Here is a 22,864-nt window from a genome sequence, read left to right as displayed (position 1 = left end):
GAACCTTTTGAGGATCTGAGGACCCATGCCAAATATTTTCAGTCTCCTGAGGGGGAAAAGGTGTTGTCGTGCCCTCTTCACGACTGTCTTGGTGTGTTTGGACCATGATAGTCTGTTGTTGATGTGGACGCCAAGGACCTTGAAGCTCTCAACCTGCTCCACTACAGCCCTGTCGATGAGAATGGGGGCGTGCTTGGTCCTCCTTTTCCTGTAGTCCACAATCATCTCCTTTGTCTTGCTCACGTTGAGGGAGAGGTTGTTGTCCTTGCACCACACGGTCAGGTCTCTGACCTCTTCCCTATAGGCTGTCTCATCGTTGATCAGGCCTACCACTGTTGTGTCGTCAGCAAACTTGGTGTTGGAGTCGTGCCTTGCAGTCATGAGTGAACAGGGACTACAGGAGGGGGCTGAGCACGCACCCCTGAGGGGCCCCCGTGTTGAGCATCAGCGTGGCGGTTATGTTGTTACCAACCCTTACCACCTGGGGGCGGCCCATCAGGACATCCAGGATCCAGTTGCAGAGGGTGGTGTTTTGTCCCAGGGAAATGAATACAGCATTTTACTTCTTCCGTCTCAGCTAGCTACTGACTACACTTTAACTAGTAGATTAAAACTTGTTATTTAGCCTAGATAATTGTACAGTATGTCGACTTGTGTCCATTTCAGACCTTATGGAATTTAAGGATGAGCATAAGAGCATTAAAAGGGGAGAGGACCCCTAAATCTGTCCATGTGGAGAATTGCAGCTATAGTGAGGGATAATGTTTGGGTTGGTGAGTGAAGTAGCATTGGCTCATAGGGCAGAAGCCCATCTCCTGTTTCTGTAGCATGAAGTACACCCCCTGGATATGACGCTAGTCTATCGCAGAGCCTTATCCCCAGTCTATCTCCTTAATGTGGAGTGCCAAGCAGAGACGCATCAGGTCCCATTTTGACAGTCTTTGGGATGACTCAGCCAGGGATTGAACTCACAACCTTCCAGTCTCAGGGCCAACACTAATCACAAGGCCACTGAGTTGTGTAGCAGTTCAGTTAAAGCATCTTAGGAATACAATGTGTTCTGTATAGCTGCCAACGTTCAAGGAAAGAACCACTTAATTATATAATCTTTAACGAGATTACGATGCGAGATAACTCAGTTGTAGAATGTTGTCATGAGAATTAATCAAAGTCTATTGACATTCAGAATGGACTTTGTTTAGACATCTAGCCTGTATTGTAGTTTCGTGACCAGAGACAAATATCGAAAGGCACAGTATTTATTCAGAGTGGTACATGCATTCAGTCTTGATTTATAGGATCCTTCGCAATATATGATTGATATGTCAAGTTGTAAAATCCCAAGTTATCAATTAAAAGTTTATGGAAAAACAGCACTTGTGAAAATGACAGCTTAAGTATTCTACAGGTGCAACGTCATAAAGTTAACTATTCATAGTATATAGAACATTTCTTGCATTGAAAGGCATGTGGCACTTAACATCCTGCCTCTTGGCAGGTCTCTATAGGTGACCAGGGGATTCCCTCTACCACATGTGAATGACTCCGTTGAGCTTGTAAGTGTAGCCATGCAGCTTATCTTGGCGGTTCACAATGTTGACCGTGCAGATGTGGAATGCGAGTGGAGGAAGCCAGCCGTGCCCAACCAGGTGCAGTCAGTCGAGGCCCTGTACACAGCCCTCTGTCCCGAGAGCCCACAGAGGAGGATCTTCAGTGGCTAAGAAACCATCTCCGGGGCAGGTTCAGTGGAATGGCGTGTCTCCTTGAACCTGCGCCAGAACAAAAACGCTATCCTCCGTCAGTACTGGACATTGTTAAAAAAAAACAAGGGCACCTGGGGCATGCAGGCATCCTGGCTGGCATGGTGCTGTCAGTGGAGCAGCAGGAGGCTATGCGGCAGGCAACAGTTGGCCAGCGCACCAACCCCAGCTGGCACACCATGAGAGGGAGGTTGACGGCCAGCAATTATGGAGCAGTGGTTAGGGCCAAGCGCGTTACTCCGTCACTGCTAAAAAGGGTCCTCATCACAATCATTGGATGGGGTGTTCTCTGTAAGGTGGGGCACAGATTACAAAGAGGGAATCAAGGCATTCAAAATGGCTACAGGGATGGATGTGCAGGAGTCAGGGCTTTGGGTCACAGGTCTGGGATCCTGGGTGCCTCACTGGATGGTCTGGTGGGCACCACAGCAGTGCTGGAGGTCAAGTGTCCCTATGGTGCAAGGGACCTTACCATTGAAGAGGCAGTGAAGTAGAAGGATTTCTATATCAAAGACAAAGGGTTTTATAGCCTGCGTGAAGACCATCTTTACTGGCACCAAGGTCAGCACATGCGTCTTTGCTGTGTGGACAACCAAAGCCTCCAGGACCATCCAGCGTGACGACCTCTGACACTAATTTTGCTCCTCCTCCTGTCAGGACCTGTTTTCAGGGAAGTCAATGGTCCAAAAAGATTCCACAGTTCATACGTGTACACACAGTTCCCAGAAAAGGTTCTATTACATACAAGTAGGGTTGCAATAATTTCCATGGGAAGTTAAGACTGGGAATTTTGCTTCAAATCACCACAAAAGTTACTTGACAGTGAACCTTTTTTGTGAGATACACAAGGCAATTCTAGGTCTTGTGGCATATTTTGGTTAAACTATCCCCAAGGCAACGGAATTGCAACCCTCTGCATGTACAGTGCATTATTCCCTCACATGCGCAGTGCACTCTTCCATCACATGTACAGCTGATTCTCAAGATCTTGCACTAATGAGATGCTCTTGAACCCACACTACTACACTGTCTGAGCCAAGGACTACATGGTTTCTGGTAAGTTTTTATTACAATACTGGGTGGGGTGAATATATTTTATATGACATACATGATTTTTTGTTAACTAGTAAATAGTAGCCTCCAGCAAAGTGTGTTTTAATCATTTCTAACTTATTAACAATTTCTGCTTGTTAGTTTTTGCTACCATGTGGGTTTCAGTTTGCTTGAGCCTGCTAACTGAGTGTTAATAAACCTGTTTCATTTTAAAACATTTATCTTACAAAGGAGTTGTTTAAGCTAAGCACTTAACTATTTCTGTATATGGAATTGAATTTGTTTTTTTCTAATCTTTACAGGAAAATGCCACAGGCACTATCTGATGGAGACATTTCATTTCAGCTAATATAGAAGGAAAAGCTGTGTACATTTGCAAATACTGTGCCAAATCATGTGAAGAATGCAACAAAGATGCAGAATCATCTGGCCAAGTGCATAAAGTTCCCTCAGCGCTCACAACAAGCAACTTCTGACAAAAGTCCCTCTACTTCTATTCAAGGTGAAAATGATGAATCAGACACCTTATCGATAGCAACAGCTCATGGTCCTCCTGGAATCAGACGTTTTTTTTTTACTCAATGGAGGAACGTAGTCAGAAATGCTGATGAATGTCTTGCTTGAGCTGTGTACGCAACTAGTACACCTCTGATGCTCACAGGCAATGTGTATTGGAAGAGATTTCTGAATGTTCTTTGCCCAGCATACACCCGTCCAATCAGACATGCTTTATCTACTCATTTGCTGGATGCAGAGTTCAATAGAGTTCAAGTGAAGGTCAAGCAAATCAGAGAAAGCAGACTGTATTGCAATCATCTGATGGGTGATCGAATGTTCGTGGGAAAGAAATAATTAACTACATCTCCACCCCGCAACCAGTATTCTACAAGAGCACAGACACAAGGGACAACAGACACACCGGTCTCTACATTGCAGATGAACTAAAGGCAATCAATGACCTTGGACCACAGAAGGCATTTGCACTGATGACAGACAATGCTGCAAACATGAAGGCTGCTTGGTCTAAAGTGGAGTCCTACCCTCACATCACACCCATTGGCTGTGCTGCTCATGCATTGAATCTGCTTCTCAAGGATATCATGGCACTGAAAACAATGGATACACTCTAGAAAAGAGCCAGGGAAATGGTTAGGTATGTGAAGGGTCATCAAGTTATAGCAGCAATCTACCTCACCAAGCAAAGTGAGAAGAATAAGAGCACCACATTGAAGCTGCCCAGCAACACCTGTTGGGGTGGTGTTGTCATGTTTGACAGTCTCCTGGAGGGGAAGGAGTCTCGCCAAGAAATGGCCAAATAAGTCTGCCGATATGGACAGCCCCATCAAGAGGATCCTCCTGGTTGATGCATTTTGGGAGAGAGTGGTAAGCAGCCTGAAACCTATAGCAGTAGCCATTGCACAGCTTGAGGGAGACAATGCCATCCTGCAAGCAGCGTCTGTTCAGACGCTGCTTGCAGGTGTAAGAAGAAATCCGTACTGCCTTGCCCACTTCACTGTTGCTCCAAGCAGAGGAAACTGCATTTCTGACATACATCAAGAAGCCTTCTGCCTGAAGCCCATGCACGTCACAGCATACATGTTGGACCCCAAGTATTGCTGGCAAGAGCATCCTGTCTGGTGCAGAGATCAACAAGGCCTATGGTGTCATCACTACTGTGTCTCACCACCTTGGCCTGGATGAGAGCAAGAAACTTGTTGTTCAGTGAAATCATCCCATGTGAAGAGTCAACTAATTTAATTAAAGTTAATTTTGTAACCCCACATTTGCAATTATGTCTACTTATGATCAGGTTTATGTTTGTCTCCATATGAATATATCCAATGCAAAAAAACATTTAAATGGTATTCATATTAATTCCAATATATTTCCATTAATTCCCATGGAAAGTTTCCACTTCTGAATATTCCCCAAAATGTGCAACCCTACATAATGTGCAACCCTGCCTGTAGTTGACATGGTTGAAAAACAAGTGAACAATAAAGAACATACAAAAACAGGCACATAGAATAGATTGTTACATTGAGGTTATGCTCAAAGCAGCCAACTGAAGTAATATAATTAACATAAGTTTAATCACAAAAGCTGGTCTGAGTGCATCTCCTCAGTTTCATTCAGTACAACACAATTTACATTGTATTTTAACATGGGCACAGTAGAATTTTTTATCTGTGATGTTTAAATTATGTCTTATCCCCAGAGAGAGAGAAAGTACATCACTTCCTGCAGATCCTTGCTGAGGGTGGTGTTGATCATTCACTGCTTCTTGTGGGGTGAGCCTGATGTTCTGCATGTCACGCTTCATGTCTTAAAAAAAAAGATAGAAAGTAAAATTTGATGCATCTACAAATTCAATGTTTTACACAATATTGTATCATATTTGATGATTTACTGACCTGTCCGTCCACAGGCGCGATACACTGTAGTCTCCACAACTGGACGTTCATGCTCAGATAACACTGGAAAAGGATGTCCATGCACTGGATGGTCTGAGGGATGTACTCCTGTTGGACTGGGAAACAAAGACAGTCAGTCAGTGGTAGGTATTTTACAATGCTGTATCACCATCTACCTATACAGAAAACACTGCTTATCATAACACAAACCCACCTCAACAACCAAATTCCCATGCCTCATTGTTCTTGTTTCTCAATCAAGAGTCTAGCTCTTCCTCTTCTGCCTTGGTGGATGAGATACCTTGTTTGGTAACTACAGGGCTATCGCTCTTTCCCACCAGAAAATGGCAGCTGTGGACCCCAGTGTTGTCGCTGGGTTTCCGGGCCGCCCAGCTGAAAGACAAAAAAAGTAACTTTTACTAGCTAGCTATGTTGATTCCTAAAATGGTAACATCTATATTAAATTCCCATAACCCACAGACTGGACTATAGTAACTGTAGACTGGGCCTTGGTCTATCTGCACATTTAAAATCCTATTATTGTAATATGTACGGTGGGAGTCAGGAAGCAAGTAAAAGGAGTTCAAATTGAATAATAACTCAAACATCGTCCGAAACAAGACCCAAGCACAGCCATGAAACAGAGTCAATAACACCTGTTGCAGGAGGATAAACCAAAAGGAGTGACAGATATAGGGGGGGGGGGGTAATCAAGAAGGTGATGGAGTCCATGTGAGTGTCATGAGGCGCAGGTGCGCGTAACGATGATGGCAGGTGTACGTAATGATGAGACAACTGGCGACAACGAGCACCAGAGAGGAGGAGCTGGAGTAGACGTGACAACTATGTGGATTGGACATTTCTGCTGGGATGGAGAAATGATTTGGAATGCTCAACTAGATCAGGACACTCTAGGGTAAGTATTGCAATTAGCTGTACTTCTGATTCTAAAGAGGAGAGTTACAACCCTTAACCATGAAGTCATTGAGAAGGACCAACCGTGATAGTGGATCCTCTGAAAGAGACTGAGATGTACTGGTCAGCAGACTACGATTTCCTCCAGCCCCGGTAACCTTCAGGTCCTAAATCTGTGGCATGCGATGTTTGGAAATGCAAAATATCACTGCTGTGTCAGGCTAATTTGGTACATTGTCTCCTATTCCAGTCTGAAAAGTACTAGCCTAATTTCCATCCCTGTTGACATGCATAACTGACTTCACACAGATTAGTCATGTACAACAGATGCACTCTTGGAACAAAAGCATTTGTTTTGAATGGGAAAACATTAAGCCCACAAGTCCTTTGTGAGCTAGCCAGTTAACGTTTGCTCACCGTTTGTGTAGTCAAACTTTTTCCCATGTGGTAACATGCTAGCTAATGTTAGTCCACCAGGGCAGGATTATTTAGGTAAAGTTTAGCTAGGTAGTTACATAAGCTCATTTGTGTAGTCAGACTTTTCCCCAGACACCACAGGTGGTGACAAGCTAGCTAGTCCACCAGGGCAGGAATATTTAACATAGGCTAGTTAGCGCTAACATGCTATCGAATATGCCTATTGTGAAAGTCCGACTACACCATGGTGAGATGCGGTGCAACATTAGCTAATGCAGCCAACTAGCCAACCAAGGTACCTAACTTGCTAGCCCACCAGGTGATATTTAATAGCTGTATCCCTATCAATTATTTACACAAGAAACAAAGGCTATCAATTACTTGTTAGGTTACTTTAAACTTGTCGATGAGAGTTTGCATGGAGAAATGTGGAGTTTTCCCACCCTGCACCTTGAGTGATTACATCAAAGCTTGGGACAGGATGTGTAGTTCTGTATGATAGCCACATTAGCGACTAATTAGCGTTATAAATTTTTTTTTGGGGGGGGGGGTAATTACAGGCAAATGTATTGTTAAAAGTTACCTTGCCCAAGAGAGATTTGCACGGTTGTCAAAACATCACGCCAGGGTAAGCCTACACAAAACACAGATCTTAAATGCAGTCGTTCTAAAATCCCCTATGGAAAAATGAATGGTGGAAAAACGATTGGAACCATTTCTGGGTTTTACTGCTAGGTTTTATGGGTATTATGACTCATACTGTGGTACTCAATAAGAGTCTGGTAGCAACAGATGTGGATGTAGTGCATGTCTGTCTGTGTGGGTGGGTGGTAGTGTGAGTTGAGTGCATGTGTGCTAATTTGCAGAGAATCAGAGCAGGTTGTCAGGCCAGTTCAAGTGTTCAGCAGTCTGATGGCTTGTAGATAACACTGGCCTCCGAGAGAGTTTCTATCAGACCTCATGCTTCGATAGTGGCTGGGGTTTACAAGTTGCATAAGTTTTCAAAGGTGTGGCAAGTGTTATATTATGAAATGTTGGTGAGATCAAAGATTAACAGAAGACACAGTATTGGCATCAGCTTTCATGCAGCTCATTATGGTTTATGAAAATAAAACTACTAGGCTACTGTACTTCTACCAGAGAGCATTTCTATGAAACTCAATTGCGTATTGGGCTAAAACTGTCTGGACAGCACAAAAACCAAATGCAGATGTTTGTCTTGGTAGTCTAAGCCCAGGCTAATTTGTATGGTAAATGGTCAACATATCCATACTGCTTTTAACTATTAGTTAGTGTTGTTGGCAATAATTTTAAAGGTCCAATGCAGCTGTTTTTATCTCAATATCAAATCATTTCTGGGTAGCAGTTAAGTACCTTACTGCTATTGTTTTCAATTGAAATGGTACAAAAAAAGAAACATAAATAGCAATTTCTAAAGCAATAATTTTGCTAGGACTGTTGGGGAATGGTATGAGCGTGAAGGACAAAACTATGAACTCGACTGACCAGCAAAACACCTCAACTGGGGTTTTGCGGGTACTATTTAATGAAGCTGCCAGTTGAGGACTTGTGAGGTGTCTGTTTCTCAAACTAGACACTCTATTGTACTTGTCCTCTTGCTCAGTTGTGCACCGGGACCTCCCACTCCTTTCGATTCTGGTTTGAGCCAGTTTGTGCTGTTCTGTGAAGGGCGTAGTACACAGCGTTGTACAAGATCTTCAGTTTCTTGGCAATTTCTCGCATGGAATAGCCTTAATTTCTCAGAACAAGAATAGACTGACGAGTTTCAGAAGAAAGTTATTTTTTTCTGGCCATTTTGAGCCTGTAATCGAACCCACAAATGCTGATGCTCCATATACTCAACTAGTCTAAAGAAGGCCAGCTTTATTACTTCTTTAATTAGGACAACAGTTTTAAGCTGTGCTAACATAATTGCAAAATCTAATGATCAATTAGCCTTTTTAAAATGATCACTTGGATTAGCTAACACAACGTGCCATTGGAACACAGGAGTGATGGTTGCTGATAATGGGCCTCTGTACGCCTATGTAGATATTCCATTAAAAATCAGCCGTTTCCAGCTACAATAGTCATTTACAACATTAACAATGTCTACACTGTATTTCTGATCAATTTGATGTTATTTTAATGGACAAAAAAAACGTTTTTTCTTTAAAAACAAGGACATTTCTAAGTGACACAACTTTTGAACGGTAGTGTAGGTAGGGGTAAAGTGACTATGTATAGATAATAAATGGCGAGTAGCAGCAGTGTAAAAACAAAGGGGTGGGGGGGGGGCAATGCAAATACTCCTCAAGGGGTGGCAGGTAGCCTAGTGGTTAGAGCGTTGGACTAGTTAACCGTAAGTTTGCAAGATGGAATCCCCGAGCTGACAAGGTAAAAATCTGTCGTTCTGGTAAAATAAAATGTAAAAAAATACTCCAACAGTGGTGGAAAAAAGTACTCAATAGTCATACTGGAGTAAAAGTAAAGATGCCTTAATAGAAAATGACTCAAGTGAAAGTCACCCAGTAAAATACTACTCGAGTTAAAGTCTACGTATTTGGTTTTAAATATACTTAAGTATCAAAGTAAATGGAATTGCTAAAATGTAGTAAAAGTATAAATCATTTCAACTTCCCTTATATTAAGCAAGCCAGAGAGCACAATTTTTATTGAGGGATATCCAGGGGCACACTCCAACACTAATTTACAAACGAAGCATTTGTGTTTGTGAGTCTGCCAGATCAGAGGCAGTAGGGATGACCAGGGATGTTCTCTTGATAAGTGTGTGAATTGGACCATTTTCCTGTCAAAATGTAACGAGTACTTTTGGGTGTCAGGGAAAATGTATGGAGTAGAAAGTGCCTTACTTTCTTTAGGAATGTAGTTTAGTAAAAGTTGCCAAAAATATAAATAGTAAAGTACAGATACCAAAAAAAATAAACTTAAGTAAAAGTACTTTAAAGTACTACTTAAGAACTTTACATCACTGTTCCTCAATGCCATTGGATGAATCTCGGCACATATTCCAGTCTGTGCTAGCAAAACAGTCCTGTAGCGTAGCATCCGCGTCATCTAACCGCTTCGGTATTGAGTGAGTCACTGGTACTTCCTGCTTTAGTTTTTGCTTGTAAGCAGGAATCAGGAGGATAGAATTATGGTCAGATTTGCCAAATGGTGGGTGAGAGAACTTTGTACGCATCTCTGTGTGTGGAGTAAAGGTGGTCTAGAGGGTTTTTTTCTCCTCTGGTTGCACATGTGACATGCTGGTAGAAATTAGGTAAAATGGATTTAAGTTTGCCTGCATTAAAGTCCCGGCCACTAGGAGCACTGCTTCTGGATGAGCATTTTCTTGTTTGCTTATGGCCTTAAACAGCTTGTTGAGTGCGGTCTTTGTGCCAGCGCCGGTTTGTGGTGGTAAATAGACAGCTACGAAAAGTATTAAAAACTCTCTTAGTAGACTGTGTGGTCTACAGTTTATCATGAGGTACTCTACCTCAGGCAAGCAATACCTCGAGACTACCTTAATATTAAACATCGCGCACCAGCTGTTATTGACAAATAGACACACCCCCCCCACCCCTCGTCTTACCGGACGTAGCTGTTCTGTCTTGCCGATGCACGGAAAACCCAGACAACTGTATATTAGCCGTGTTGTCGTTCAGCAACGACTCTGTGAAACAAGATATTACAGTTTTTAATGTCCCATTGGTAGGATAGTCTCGAACTGAGCTCATCCAGTTTTTTCTCCAGTGATTGCACATTGGCCAATAGAATTTGGCCCTTGTCCGGGTGTAACATTATATCCTTTGGGTCAGACTCATTAAAGAAAAAATATTTGTCCAGTTCGAGGTGAGTAATTGCTCTTTTTGGTCATGAGATGGTAGCATAAACATGATGTACAAAATAAGCTACAAACAATGCGAAAAAACACACAAATAGCACAATTGGTTAGGAGCCCATAAAACGGCGGCCATCCCCTCCAGTGCCATTCTTCCAACCTCATAGTGTGGAAATGTATATAAAACACAGGCAGTCATGTTTTTGACTGCACTGGGCCTTTAAATGTGGATGACGCTAACTTCATATGTATTGGTGCTGAGGCTGCAGGTCTACCAAGCGCAGGGAACAGGAGGGGTGATGGTGACGTCACGGGTGAGGGACGGGAAGGGAGAGCAAGAGGGAAGAGCGGGGGAAGGAAAAGGGACAGAGAATAAAGAAGGGAGATGACTGCATCTAAGGAAGAAAAAAAACATATTTCTCTCATCCAACGTAAATATTCTAAATCATAAATATGATTGACTTGTTTACCAACAGAGAATACTGAAATAAATGACAGAGAAACGGTGACAAGGTAATTTCTTTAATGTTTCAGTTTGCACGCTTTGCCCTGTCTAAGACCATGTGTTAATTCCATTGTATAATCTTCACCTTGACTCGAGAGCAAAAATGTTTTCAAGTCAATGAGCATAACGTCGATGACAATTGGAAAACAAATTATGACAAACCAGACCTATCAAGCCGTAGTCACATGCTTGGCATGTGTTTAATGTTTAAAGACGTGCGTTTCACAAATAAATAATGTGTAGCCTTGCATGTTAAAACATTTATTTCAGACGATTTGTGCCAATAGCCTTTTATATCCCCGACGCATCCGATTAGCTTGTTACGTGGGCAAAAAACACCCATGAAAAATGTGAACGGAAAAAGCCACGGTGAGAGACGATGCCGCATACCACACTGCTGTACTAGAGCACATGGGTTTTGCGCACATCACCATCAACATGCACATTTGTGGCAGTGCGTCTTGCCCATGAGGAGCATAGTGCCATCGTAGGCTGGCAGTGGCCTTACCGCCGGTTACCTTGGTGTCTACGTATTCATCTCCTGTTTTACAGTACTAGCCATATGAGCAGATGTTACCTTGAGTGTCCTCTAAAAGTAGCTTGCCAAAGCTATTAATACTTTATGGATGTAATTACTGCAATTCTGTTATTGATATGCCTCCTTACAGTACAGTCTTCCTCCTCATAAAATGGTATATTTATCTTTTAAACTTTAATGTGATTGCATTTTGATCTATGAGTGAGAATCTCCTAGTGTGTCCAGCGTAAACTGGGCCCAGCAGAGTGATGTCATCTCCAGGAATGGGCACCCCCAGTGACCCCCTGTTGGCCAGCCCAGGAGGGAGGTCATCAGAGAGGTCATTGGGTGCCACAAATGATGTCCTCTGGAGGAGCTCCATGCCCAAGACCGTCAGCTTCCCATCGTCTACCACACGCCTCCTGAGTCACCGTGCCAACAACTTCCAGAGACACCCGAAGCGGCGGAAGCTGATCAGACCGTCCCCGCCGCCCCCGCCCAACACCCCCTGCCCCCTAGATCAGCTGGACCTCAGTGAGATGCCCCCACGTCGCACCTTCCCAGAGCTGCTCTTCAACGGCTGTGTCCTGTTTGGCATTGAGTTCAGCTATGCCATGGAGACAGCCTATGTCACCCCTGTCCTGCTACAGATGGGTCTGCCCGAGGAGTTCTACAGCCTGGTGTGGTTCATCAGTCCGATATTGGGTAATGAAGTGGCAGGGAGAGATGAAGTAGATACAGAAAGTCCTGTTTGATTAGATAAAGATGATACATAACTGTGCTTTGAATAGTAGAGTTAGATTATATTGCTGTTCCCATCAGCATTGCTCATTGAGTGCCCTTAAATCCTTCTAATTTCTCCTCATGGTTTTAAGGATTCCTTGTCCAGCCTCTCCTAGGAGCTTGGAGTGATCGTTGTACATCCCGCTTTGGCCGTAGGAGACCGTTTATTTTAGCCTTGGCTATTGGTAAGGAATATTCTGTCTTGCAAGGCTCTCCCTCCTCTGGTGAAACTCTGTTCCTGTTTTTAACTAATATTGTAGTCCTGAAGTTCTCTGTTTTAACTTTGTAGGAGCTCTGCTTGGTTTAACAATGGTGCTGAATGGGCGAGACATTGGAGCTGCGGTGGCAGACACAGCAACCAATCACAAGTGGGGCATCATACTAACTATTTGTGGAGTGGTTCTGATGGACTTCTGTGCGGACTCGGCAGATAATCCCAGCCACGCCTACATGATGGATGTGTGCCTGCCAGAGGACCAGGACCGTGGCCTCAATATCCACGCACTGCTGGCAGGTTAGAGAGCACTGTTTGCACTAACTACTGTTCAGTCAGGGAACGCTATAACACTCACCACTGGTAGGTGAGACGGTAAAATGTACATATAAAAAAACCTCTGACAATGTAGAGTTAAACGTAACATATATAATAAGTCTGAGATGTGACAGCATAATCAATGTCACTGATATGATAACCAGTTCTATGATGATTATGCCCCACACGCTCTATGCAGGACTGGGCGGTGGATTCGGGTACATCGTGGGTGGAATTAACTGGGACCACACTGAGTTTGGGAGGTCAATGGGAGGTCAACTTCGAGTCATCTACATGTTCACCAGTGTCACGTTGGTCATCGCCACGTGCATGACCCTCAACAGCATCCCCGAGCGGCCCCTGCCAAAGACGCAGCCTCAGAAGAACTCTAAAAACTCTCTAAAGAGCCCCAGCCTCCCTCTGCCCCCCTCTCCCCCTGTCCCTCCAGGGGCAAGCCTGGGATTGGAGGAGGCAGAAGAGAGGCTTTATAGCTACCAGTTCTCTGAACCCTGCCCCTCAAACCCTAACCCCATGGCACACTCCTGTAGTGCCAACGCACGCCTCTGTGCCGGCCTCACCAGCCCCATCTCCCCCCTCAGCCCCCTTACTCCTAAATATGGCAGCTTTATCAGTCGGGACAACTCTCTCACTGGCATCAATGAGTTCGCCTCATCCCTGGGAACCTCCTATATAGACAGTGTGCTTATCGACTGCTACACAGGACAGCCATCTCCACAGCCCCTTGACCAGGACACTGCAGCCCGACCACTGCCTCCAGGGGACACCCCACCTCTCCAGGGATCTCAGCCTGGAACTGGGTCACAGTCTGGAGGAGTAGCCCAGGCTGGAGCACTAACCGTGGCTGTAGCTCTAACCGTGGCTGGGACAGTGGCCCAGGCCGGGGCAGGATCCCAGGCCGGGGCAGGGGCTCAGGCTGGGGAGGCTCAGATGGAGGCAGGGTCCCATCGAGGTTCGTCCGCTGGTATCCTGAAGCGCCCTCAGAGCCTTGCGCTTGTGGAGGAGCCAATGGTGATCCAGAGTGAAGGGCTGGAAAATGGCCGCAGAAGAACGGTGACCTTCAGTCAGCAGGTCAGACTGGAGTTTAATTCCTCTGATTAGTTTAACAAATCATCATGTTGAGAGAATGAATGTATCTGATTCTTCTTCCTCCTGTAATAAAGGTGGCAAACATTCTTCTGAATGGAGTGCGCTATGAGAGTGACCTGAGTGAAAATGTGGAGACAGCAGATTCACAGATGTCAATGAGGCTACTGTGTATCGCCATCTACAGGATGCCTCCGTCACTGCGCAGCCTATGCACTAACCATTTCTTGGGTGAGAGTCATGTCACTCGTGTGCTTGTGTTTTATTGTCTGTACGCCTACTGAGGTTAAAATCCCCAGTGATGATGTCACCGCAGCCGATCTGTACTCCAGTGGAAGCTGTGTGAGTATGTCTATGTAAATATGAGCCATCTGCCACCCTGTCTTGATCCTATAGGTTGGCTGTCCTTTGAGGGCATGCTGCTGTTCTACACTGACTTCATGGGGGAGGTAGTGTTTGAGGGAGACCCCAGAGCACCCCATGACTCTGAGGCCTACCAACGCTACAATGCTGGCGTCAGCATGGGCTGCTGGGGCATGTGCATCTATGCATTCAGTGCTGCCTTTTACTCAGGTGAGTCCTGTGCGCGCGCACACACACACATCAGTACACTCATAAAAACACAGAAATAGCACACACACCTCACACATCCATCATTTCGATTCTGTATCAGATATAGTTGTTTTACAGGTTTTTCCCTTCTGTTATCTTCCTCTCCTCTTGTTTCTATTCATAGCCATACTGGAGAAGCTGGAGGAGCGTTTTTCCCTCCGCTCTCTCTATTTCTTTGCCTACCTGGCGTTTGGCCTTGGCACGGGCCTTGCTACACTCTCCACCAACCTCTATGTGGTGCTGTCTCTCTGTGTCACCTACGGGGTGCTCTTCTCATCTCTGTGTACACTGCCTTACTCTCTGCTGTGTGAATACTACCAGAGCCCACAGGTTAGTGAATATGAATGGGAATACACTGAATACAACACATAAATGTGAACATATAATGTTCTGAATTGTGTTTTTGTGAAAGTATTTTATACAGTATTGGTCAAGTGTTTTGATATAGCACACTACTGTGTCTTTATAGATTTATTTGTAAAAATGTGTTTGTTGAAAAAGTGTTCACAGTATCAATCATGCATGTGCCGTCTCTCTCCGTTTGTGTAGTTCTGTGGCTCGTCAGGGGAAGGGACCAGGAGAGGGATGGGGGTGGACATCTCTCTGCTCAGCTGCCAGTACTTCCTAGCTCAGATCATAGTCTCCGTGGCGATGGGACCTCTGACCTCGCTGGTGGGCGGGGCCCAGGGAGTGATGTACTTTTCTAGCGCGATGTCATTCGTGGGCTGTCTGTACTCCTCCCTCTGCGTGGTGTACCACCTGCCCCCCCCTGAGGGTGAGCCTTCCGAAAGTGAGACCCAGCCACTACTGGTGCACATTTAGACCCCCCCCCCCTCACACTGCAGCCTTCTGTCACAACGCATATAGCCTACACACTCTGTCTCTCTGCAAAGCACATACAGTACTGTACTCTCTCGCACTACTCAGCATAGCTCCTCTTAGAGCTTAGACCGACAGGCAGACATTGGCCACCGTTCTGCGGTGTCAGTGTGTTAGTGTCCACGTATTTCTCTCCCATAATTTCCACTAAAAAGCCCCACTTATGTTAATTTTGTGCGTGCCTAAATACTTACGGCCCTACAGCCCCTATTCCCCGGGACATCAGAAATAAATTAAAACTATCTTTGAAGGGGTTAATTGTTTTTGGCCTCGCCTAATATATGCATGCGCTGTACCCTCAATGCCCTGTATCTTCTGTTTTGGTCTGATGTATGAGGGAATGTCTACTGCCTGTTTCTCTGAGTCAGCACACTATCATCCCACTGTAGGCAGGCTTAGGGACTGTCTGAATGTATCACCAATGACCTTTTGCTTGAAGCCCTGAATTCATGTAAGCACAGTAGCATATCTGCAGTGCATTTACACACACATGCAAGCCATAGGACCACTCTCACTCAATGTACAGTTTGTACTATGTGAACAATAAAGAGCCAAACTGTGCCTCTGAGGTTTCACACAAGGCACTCAGATTATTATGGTCATTATTTATTACCATTTTGACTTGACACTCACTAATGCGTTTACAAACATACACACAGAGATGGACCCTTTACTAAGCCATGGACGTCACTCTGTCCTGTCACCTTGCTCCTGGCGTGACTGTTGTAATGACAGTGATTCTTGTCATTACCAGGAAGAGAAGTTGAAACTGGGGTGTGATTCGGCATTCCATCGGAAACCGAACAAAAAAGAAGAACAACAAATCTGTTGTTTTGGTGGCAAGAACGAATTCAGGAAGATGCATGTGAACTATGCTTAAGATGGAGCTGGACAACTTTGAGAGGGAAGACTTTTGGGTTCATATTTGCCAACAGCAAGTGCTTATTTTCACCGCTAAGGCGCATGCTTTAGTTAGGGTTTAGGCTTGTTTCACCACACGACCCAAACTGGCTCACTGGAGTGACCCTCTCACGTTTGGGTTAGTTATCCAGTCTCATCACACGCTACATTTATTCACTCAATTAATTTGATTATAAACAGCTGAAATAACATTTCATTTTCCATGTTCATCAATCAGCCAATTATAAAACATTGGTGAAATCATAATTACTTTTTAATTGAAAAAATCTATGACAGGCTAAAAAAAAAACTTGCTTGCCTTGAACATCACTTAATTGACACAGAGACTGTTTCCAGGCATTTTTTTGTTGTTGTTGAATGAATTAACAATAACTCATGCCTGCGTTCAGCTTGATTTGTGAGTTTCACTAGAATGCTCACCACCATGAAACACCCCACTGTCATGAGTCATCTAGAGCTGATGCTTCAGCGGAATGTTGATCAGGGTCTACCACTGAAGCCTCCATAACAGACTGGACACGTGCCATGATGTCATGTTTCTGACTGGTTTCTTTTGAGAAAACAGCAACTGTATGGATCATCATGCTGTTGCAACTTGCTTCAATTCAACAAAATAACATTTCTAGTATTTTACAATAAAGTGTTTTCTGATGTTCTTCATCCTTAATTCCAATATTAACTGTATTACTGTAACGGCTACTTCAGGGTTGAGTTCAATTAAAATTATAATTAACTTTTTGGGCTATTGTCCTTTTTTATTAAACTCACTATCATAGAACTTCACATCTTAGAAGTCTCCTCTATGCAGATAATTATGCATAAGTGTCCTTTAGGCTTAATGTTTCCTTTGAAAATATTGGTATTAGATTTACAGCTATGTATTTCGCATTAAGATATGTAATCTTCATAACTGGTCATTACCAGAAAACCTCTATCCACATGGAGTTTCTATCAAATAAAAACGATTCTCAAAAATCAAACCTACCCTGAGTTGACCTACAATACCAGTTTACACCACTAGATGGGTCTGTAAACTGCAACACGTCAGGACTTAAATTGATTGACATGTAGTGTAGTTCTATGGAGAAAAAAAAGCCAAAATCCAGATAAGAATCACCTCTTTCCCAGTTACAAAATCATCTTGGGAAGTACTCCCATCCATATTCAGTCTTATGCTATATTAAGTCAACTGACATCAGGTCCTTTACATGGCTAGGACTGTTTTAACTGAAAGCATACCTTATTTCATTAACACAATTACAATTGTGACTAACAGTAAAGCATCTTAAATGGCACTTCCACCACTAACCTCATTTTCATTATCTCCAGCACAATACCAGTGTCTACATGTGTTTAACAGCCCATTTCTGTTTTGATGAAAAAAGTTACAAAATTCGACCCGATATCAAGTTAAAGCAATGATTTTTAAAACACTGAGAATCGTAGTGACGTGGGGAACAAGAAAATATCCTCTATGGCTAGAAACTCCTATCAGGGTTTGACATTTTTATTTTTTTACTTTGAATTCTACCCTGTGATGTTTTTTAGGACCTTTCTTCTTAACCGCAGACCATAGAAACGTACCGTTTACAGATATGTAGACACTAGTATGGCACTGGAGATCATGAATAAGAGGTTGAAAAGTGGCAGAATTGCCCTTTAAACAGAGGTGAAATATCCAGCACATTTAACTACAGCGTATGCAAAACACCATGGTTAAAAAGACAAGACTGATTTATTTAATCATCAACAACCAGAATATACAAAGCAGTGGCCGAAGCAACCAAATAGCAATCATGAAATGTAACTGCACTAGAACAGAAAGAACATTAGGTTGGGAATGTTCTGATAAAGACCATTGTAGACAATTTGAGTCAACCAGACAAAAAACTGAAAATTAAACAGAAAAACAGTATCTTGGGTACAAACTTGTTTTAAAATGCATACAAAACATATGACCAAAGCCTTAAGAATTAAGAGGGGGTAATTAACATTGCAGAAGCCAGACCCCTAAACAGGATCAAACTATCTTATCACGGAGGTGTTCTTTTATTTGTGCCATTTTTGGGTTAACAGATCAGCCAGACAAAGAATTAACTACTAGCAGCAGCACTAAACAAAAGTTATTAAAAAAGCCTGAACTAATAATGCTAACAATAGTCCATTAGCCCCTGCTTAAAACTTATCTTTGGTCTTTAGTGAGTCTGAGGTCACCTTGAAAATGTGGAGAAGGGTGCAGCTGCCTGCCTCTGAATCAACTGGTCAGCAGTAAAAAGGTAGAGAATGTGCTTAACTCATACAGACACAAACTAACATACTGATAAAACAGCATGGATCCTATTTGCACAAGTTTTTTTTAACGTAAGGAAACCAATAAATAACATCTTATAAAAAGGGAGGAGGCCGCTATGTTTAAGGACTCCAGTGCAATGTAATATCTTGGGGGCAAACAAAATCTGTAAAACATACATAAAGCACAAGCTCTACAAGGTGAAGTTGACAACGGCATGTAGACAGAGCAGCGGAAGAGTACAGACTGAGCGTTCTAGGCCTCCACTTCAGCTTCCTTTGAATCATCGTTTTCTGTTTTCTGTTTTTTTGTTTCCACTTGTTCCTGAGGGCAAAATAAACATTTTCAAGTGAGGAGAGAACTTAGTGGCCAGATTTAAAACAGTAATAAAGATGGCTCAACTTTTACTGTGAGACCATTGTATATTGACGGGTTTAAAATCGGACAAAACTGTACCTCCTCCTCAGCTGGGCGTTTCACAGGGTGGTCAACCTCAGCAGCTTCTTCTGCATCTTCAGCTGCATCCTCTCCCTCTCCTGCAATCACATTCATACATGAAGCAAAAACATGGGCTTCAAGCACCTCACGTATCAAATAACCATTAAACATGTATTTTTTTTTATCCAGCTGTTAGTCCAAAGAGGGGCATGAATTTACCATCCTCTTCAACCTCTGGCGTTACTTCAGAATGAATTGCACCATTTGTCTTCCCCTCTGCACCATTTGTCTCCTCTGCACCATTTGTGTGCTGGAGGGAAGGAACCAAAGAATGACAAACTTTAATATTTCACATACATGTGGGTAAATTGTATGCATGAGTGACAAGGAATTTCTTTCAGAAAAGTAGTTTATACTTAATTCCCCCTGAGAATAAGGAAAGGGAATGCAATGAGGTCCAACAAGTGTCTTAAGGAACATTTGTGCCATTTCACAAACTAAACAAAGAGTAGTGAGTGGGGGTGGGGTAGACGGGGCTGAGTCTGGAGACACCTGTATGATGATGGCGCCAAGACAAAAGGCCATGAGGCTCCCAAGGAAATAAACTTCGGCATCAACTCACTGTTTCCTTGCCAGGTGCGTCCCCACTGCCGTTCTCCTTCTCCACCACCTCCTCGGCAACCTCTTTCTTCTCTTTGAGCTCCTGAAAATATGTTATTCTTGATTAGCTCACTGACACAATTGAAGCATGTCCACCACGATGTGGTCATATACTCAGTCGCCAAAGTCAACGTAGCCATCTTTAACTTAAGATTGTTGTAACCTTTCTACACATCTCCAGTATTTACTAGCGGCGCATGCCCGACGACTGCCGAAAGTGCACACAACGGAAGGCATCGGGAACTTGCATCGCCGTTCCCTACAAGAAAGATAAGCATGCACACTCCTCTCGCACGGCGAAAGATTAACGTTATCGCTTCCCGCCATCGCTCAACCGTGTAGCTCGAGCGCATTCAAATTGAGGTGTTTTTTTTAAGCTAACGTTTACTAACTTAGTAATAACTTAAATTTGCAATGTGGCTACTGTAGCAAGTTGAACGTCAAAACTAGTTGGCTAGCAAAGTTAGTCACAGGCCAAGTCGCCAATAGTTGAAGTTAAAATGTCATGTGCAGAAGTACAGTGAAATTGCTTTCTCGCTAAATCAAATCAATGCAGTAATCAATGTAGTACTACTGATGGAGCTAGCGAAGTTATTGAAACTAGTTAAATAGCTAACTAAATGTTTGAGAAATACATACTATTTTTCAGCCATTGACAGTGACTGACATTAACGTTAGCTAGCTACTTGGTTATTATTACACGGTTGGCTACTGTAGCTTGCTATTACAGCTGAAGTTAGCTAGCTGGTGTTCATGCAGGCTTAGCTGAAGAGTAAAGTTGTTAGCTAGTCAAATTAATCAAACTCACCTTTGCTGAAATCTCGGTGGTTGTGGTCGTCTCCACTGCGGTATCAGCCATAGCTAGTTTAATTTAAGGGTATAATATACTTCCGAAATAAATACTTTGTTTGATGTTTATGGCAGTGATATAGCCCTGTTTCAATGACACGCTGAGGAGAGAGTTATGAACACCAGCTACAACTGTAGTCCATTAGTTAGAATGGAGACGGTAGATCTAAAACGTAATTGGACCATCTAAAGTTACTAACACGCTTAAACGGTTCTTATTGGACAGATTGTTGTCAATCTCCCGAATTTGATCCCGATTATCAAGCTCCTCCCAGCTGTCCTTCTCCTAATTGGTTGAAAATGTAAAGCGTGCACTCTGATGTAAAGCATAAAGAAAGTGTTCATGTGATAACGTTAAAGGATTTCAATTGAAAGTATCTTAGGGATATTAACATTGTTATCGTCTCTCATGAATTACATTTGACATTTTAATGGTGTTTAATGTAAGCAATAGTCTATTCTAAGAACGTGCTTGAAGTGCGCTTTGATGAATGCAGTCCCTTTCTTTGTGTGACTGCAAGCATTCCCTACATTCAAAAACAACAATATTTTTTTAATCATTAATGCTGTTGCCAATTGTAGTTTTTTTTGTCTTGAATTGGACATATTTGTATTCAAAACAAGTTGTCCTTGATTTCGTCCATCTAGAAGCATGTGTAAAGCCCTGGTAGAGCTGCTTATCCCTTTGTCTTCAGTGCCTAAGTATCAAATTACAGTACAAAGATGATATGATGTGAAACCATTTACAAACTAAACCACACCTCTTGCCTCGGTTAGACTTCTCTATTTTAAACATGAAGGTCAGGAACAAAGTCCCTCGTATGAAAAAAAATGAGAAGGAGGCTTTTGTATTTGAATACAATAGCTAGCCTACATAAGCCTATTACAAGCACACAGCCAGTAAGCTACCTACACTTATTCACTGTGTCTGTGACTGTCTGTGTGATATGAAATATCTGAACTGTAAAGAACGAATGGTGATCCATGTGAATGTAAAACAATGCAATTCTGGGGCCAGAGTAATGATTGGGAAACAAGCAGCATGTCTAGTCAAATGCATTTATAAAGCCCTTCTTACATTAGCTGATATCTTAAAGTGCTGTACAGAAACCCAGCCTAAAACCCCAAACAGCAAGCAATTCATGTGTAGCAGCACAGTGGCTAGGAAAAACTCCCTAGAAAGGCCAGAACCTAGGAAGAAACCTAGAGAGGAACCAGGCTATGAGGGGTGGCCAGTCCTCTTCTGGCTGTGCCGGGTGGAGATTATAACAGAACATGGCCAAGATGTTCAAATGTTCATAGATGACCAGCAGGAAAGTCCACGTGCAGAACAAATGGCTTTGGTCGTAGGGTCAGCAATTAAGGTGTGGCTGTCTGATTTGAGTCTGGCAGACAATGACGGCAGGATGGAGAATGGGGTGTGAGGGGAGGAGAGTAGCGTGGTCTCCTTTTTTTGTGAATCTGGAGAAACTTTGCACGGCACATTGTATTACTGCACTTGTATGGACAGTTGGCCACTTCTCTCACTTAACGCTACCAAAGCCTCGGAAGTAATTGAAAAAAAGATAAAGTAGGCCTAAGTATTTCCTTCACAGATTTGATGACATGTCCAGTGTAGATTGTGTCCCATGGCCATGATTGTACAGTATGTCTCTCATCGTTTTGTGGTTCATACTGTACATACATTTAAAGTCTATTCCTTATAACACCTGGATGCTTTTATAAATATAATTAGATAATTGAGTGTGGCATTGGTGAGCCCTCACACAGCCATCATTTGGTCTAAGGTCCAGGCAGGAGCATCACATGTATTTTGCTGTCTGCCTGTGTATCTGCACGCGCACTCAAACACACACACACACACACACCACACACACACACACACTTACACATAGATGCAGGCACCACACACACCACGCCAAGCCACTTTGGAGTCTTTTGTTTATGGCCACCGTTTCATTTAGCATGTTGTGTGGGGGCTATTGTATTGCAAATGGAGCTACACTGAGCATCTGTTCCAGTATAATGCAGACTCACTCACTGTGGAATATTATCTTGTCAATCTCCTCTACCCAGACATACAATCAATGCTCAAATACGATAACTCCAGTTTTGCCTCTGATATGATACATGTTATTCATCAGTATCATGGTATTAAGAAGCGTTTATTATTCTTACTATTATGAAATTAGACTTTTCATTTGTCTCCCACCAAGAGGGTGGGGTGAGCACCTGCTCCAGAGTATTAGAAAGTGGTACTGCATATCACAGATCACACCTGATTCCTCTCTCCTGGGTAATTTAAGGTGAGCCCTTCTGCTCCGTTTCTCACTCATCTCACAGTTTAAACCTCAGGGAGCTACATATGGCA

At 43.1% G+C, this 22,864-nt stretch overlaps 2 protein-coding genes and 1 long non-coding RNA gene across 7 annotated transcripts; 1 reads left to right on the top strand and 2 right to left on the bottom strand.

The window, feature by feature from the left end:
* Positions 1-4,879: 4,879 nt before the first annotated feature.
* LOC115150905 (uncharacterized) lies at positions 4,880-5,872 on the bottom strand. Its single transcript, XR_003867174.1, has 4 exons — positions 5,781-5,872; positions 5,442-5,620; positions 5,228-5,343; positions 4,880-5,138 (listed from the first exon to the last, which is right to left on the bottom strand). It is a non-coding gene; the product is annotated as an uncharacterized LOC115150905 (long non-coding RNA).
* A 186-nt stretch (positions 5,873-6,058) lies between these two features.
* On the top strand, positions 6,059-16,993 carry slc45a1 (solute carrier family 45 member 1). Of its 5 annotated transcripts, XM_029694719.1 has the most exons (10): positions 10,748-10,916; positions 11,663-12,130; positions 12,301-12,393; positions 12,498-12,722; positions 12,940-13,829; positions 13,922-14,075; positions 14,241-14,417; positions 14,581-14,786; positions 15,006-15,231; positions 16,090-16,993. In XM_029694719.1, the coding sequence occupies exons 2-10, from the start codon at positions 11,695-11,697 to the stop codon at positions 16,113-16,115; spliced, it is 2,433 nt and encodes an 810-aa protein (XP_029550579.1). In that variant the 5' UTR covers positions 10,748-10,916; positions 11,663-11,694; the 3' UTR covers positions 16,116-16,993. The 5 variants fall into 5 exon arrangements, with proteins under 5 accessions (XP_029550577.1, XP_029550576.1, XP_029550579.1 ...); XM_029694717.1 differs by lacking the exon at positions 10,748-10,916 and adding an exon at positions 6,059-6,143 and having other exon boundaries at positions 15,006-16,993; XM_029694716.1 differs by lacking the exon at positions 10,748-10,916 and adding an exon at positions 6,208-6,295 and having other exon boundaries at positions 15,006-16,993.
* Positions 16,994-17,972: 979 nt separating this feature from the next.
* si:ch211-222l21.1 (prothymosin alpha) lies at positions 17,973-20,639 on the bottom strand. The gene is made up of 5 exons (XM_029694720.1): positions 20,453-20,639; positions 19,607-19,687; positions 19,204-19,294; positions 19,003-19,082; positions 17,973-18,870 (listed from the first exon to the last, which is right to left on the bottom strand). Exons 1-5 carry the CDS (start codon positions 20,501-20,503, stop codon positions 18,802-18,804), a joined length of 372 nt encoding a protein of 123 aa, XP_029550580.1. The 5' UTR covers positions 20,504-20,639; the 3' UTR covers positions 17,973-18,801.
* Between the last annotated feature and the right edge of the window lie 2,225 nt (positions 20,640-22,864).

This window comes from Salmo trutta, chromosome 16 (assembly GCF_901001165.1).
Source record: "Salmo trutta chromosome 16, fSalTru1.1, whole genome shotgun sequence".
NCBI lineage: Eukaryota > Metazoa > Chordata > Actinopteri > Salmoniformes > Salmonidae > Salmo > Salmo trutta.
This window is presented reverse-complemented; position numbering and strand designations above follow the sequence as displayed.

Coding starts and splice junctions, on each gene's coding strand:
- slc45a1 (XM_029694717.1), top strand. CDS start 11,695: ATGTCATCTCCAGGAATGGGCACCCCCAGTGACCCCCTGTTGGCCAGC. Junction 12,131..12,300: donor GTTCATCAGTCCGATATTGG/GTAATGAAGTGG, acceptor CATGGTTTTAAG/GATTCCTTGTCCAGCCTCTC. Junction 14,418..14,580: donor CAGTGCTGCCTTTTACTCAG/GTGAGTCCTGTG, acceptor TTCTATTCATAG/CCATACTGGAGAAGCTGGAG.
- si:ch211-222l21.1 (XM_029694720.1), bottom strand. CDS start 20,503: ATGGCTGATACCGCAGTGGAGACGACCACAACCACCGAGATTTCAGCA. Junction 19,295..19,606: donor ACGCACCTGGCAAGGAAACA/GTGAGTTGATGC, acceptor CCTTCCCTCCAG/CACACAAATGGTGCAGAGGA. Junction 19,083..19,203: donor GCCAGAGGTTGAAGAGGATG/GTAAATTCATGC, acceptor ATGTGATTGCAG/GAGAGGGAGAGGATGCAGCT.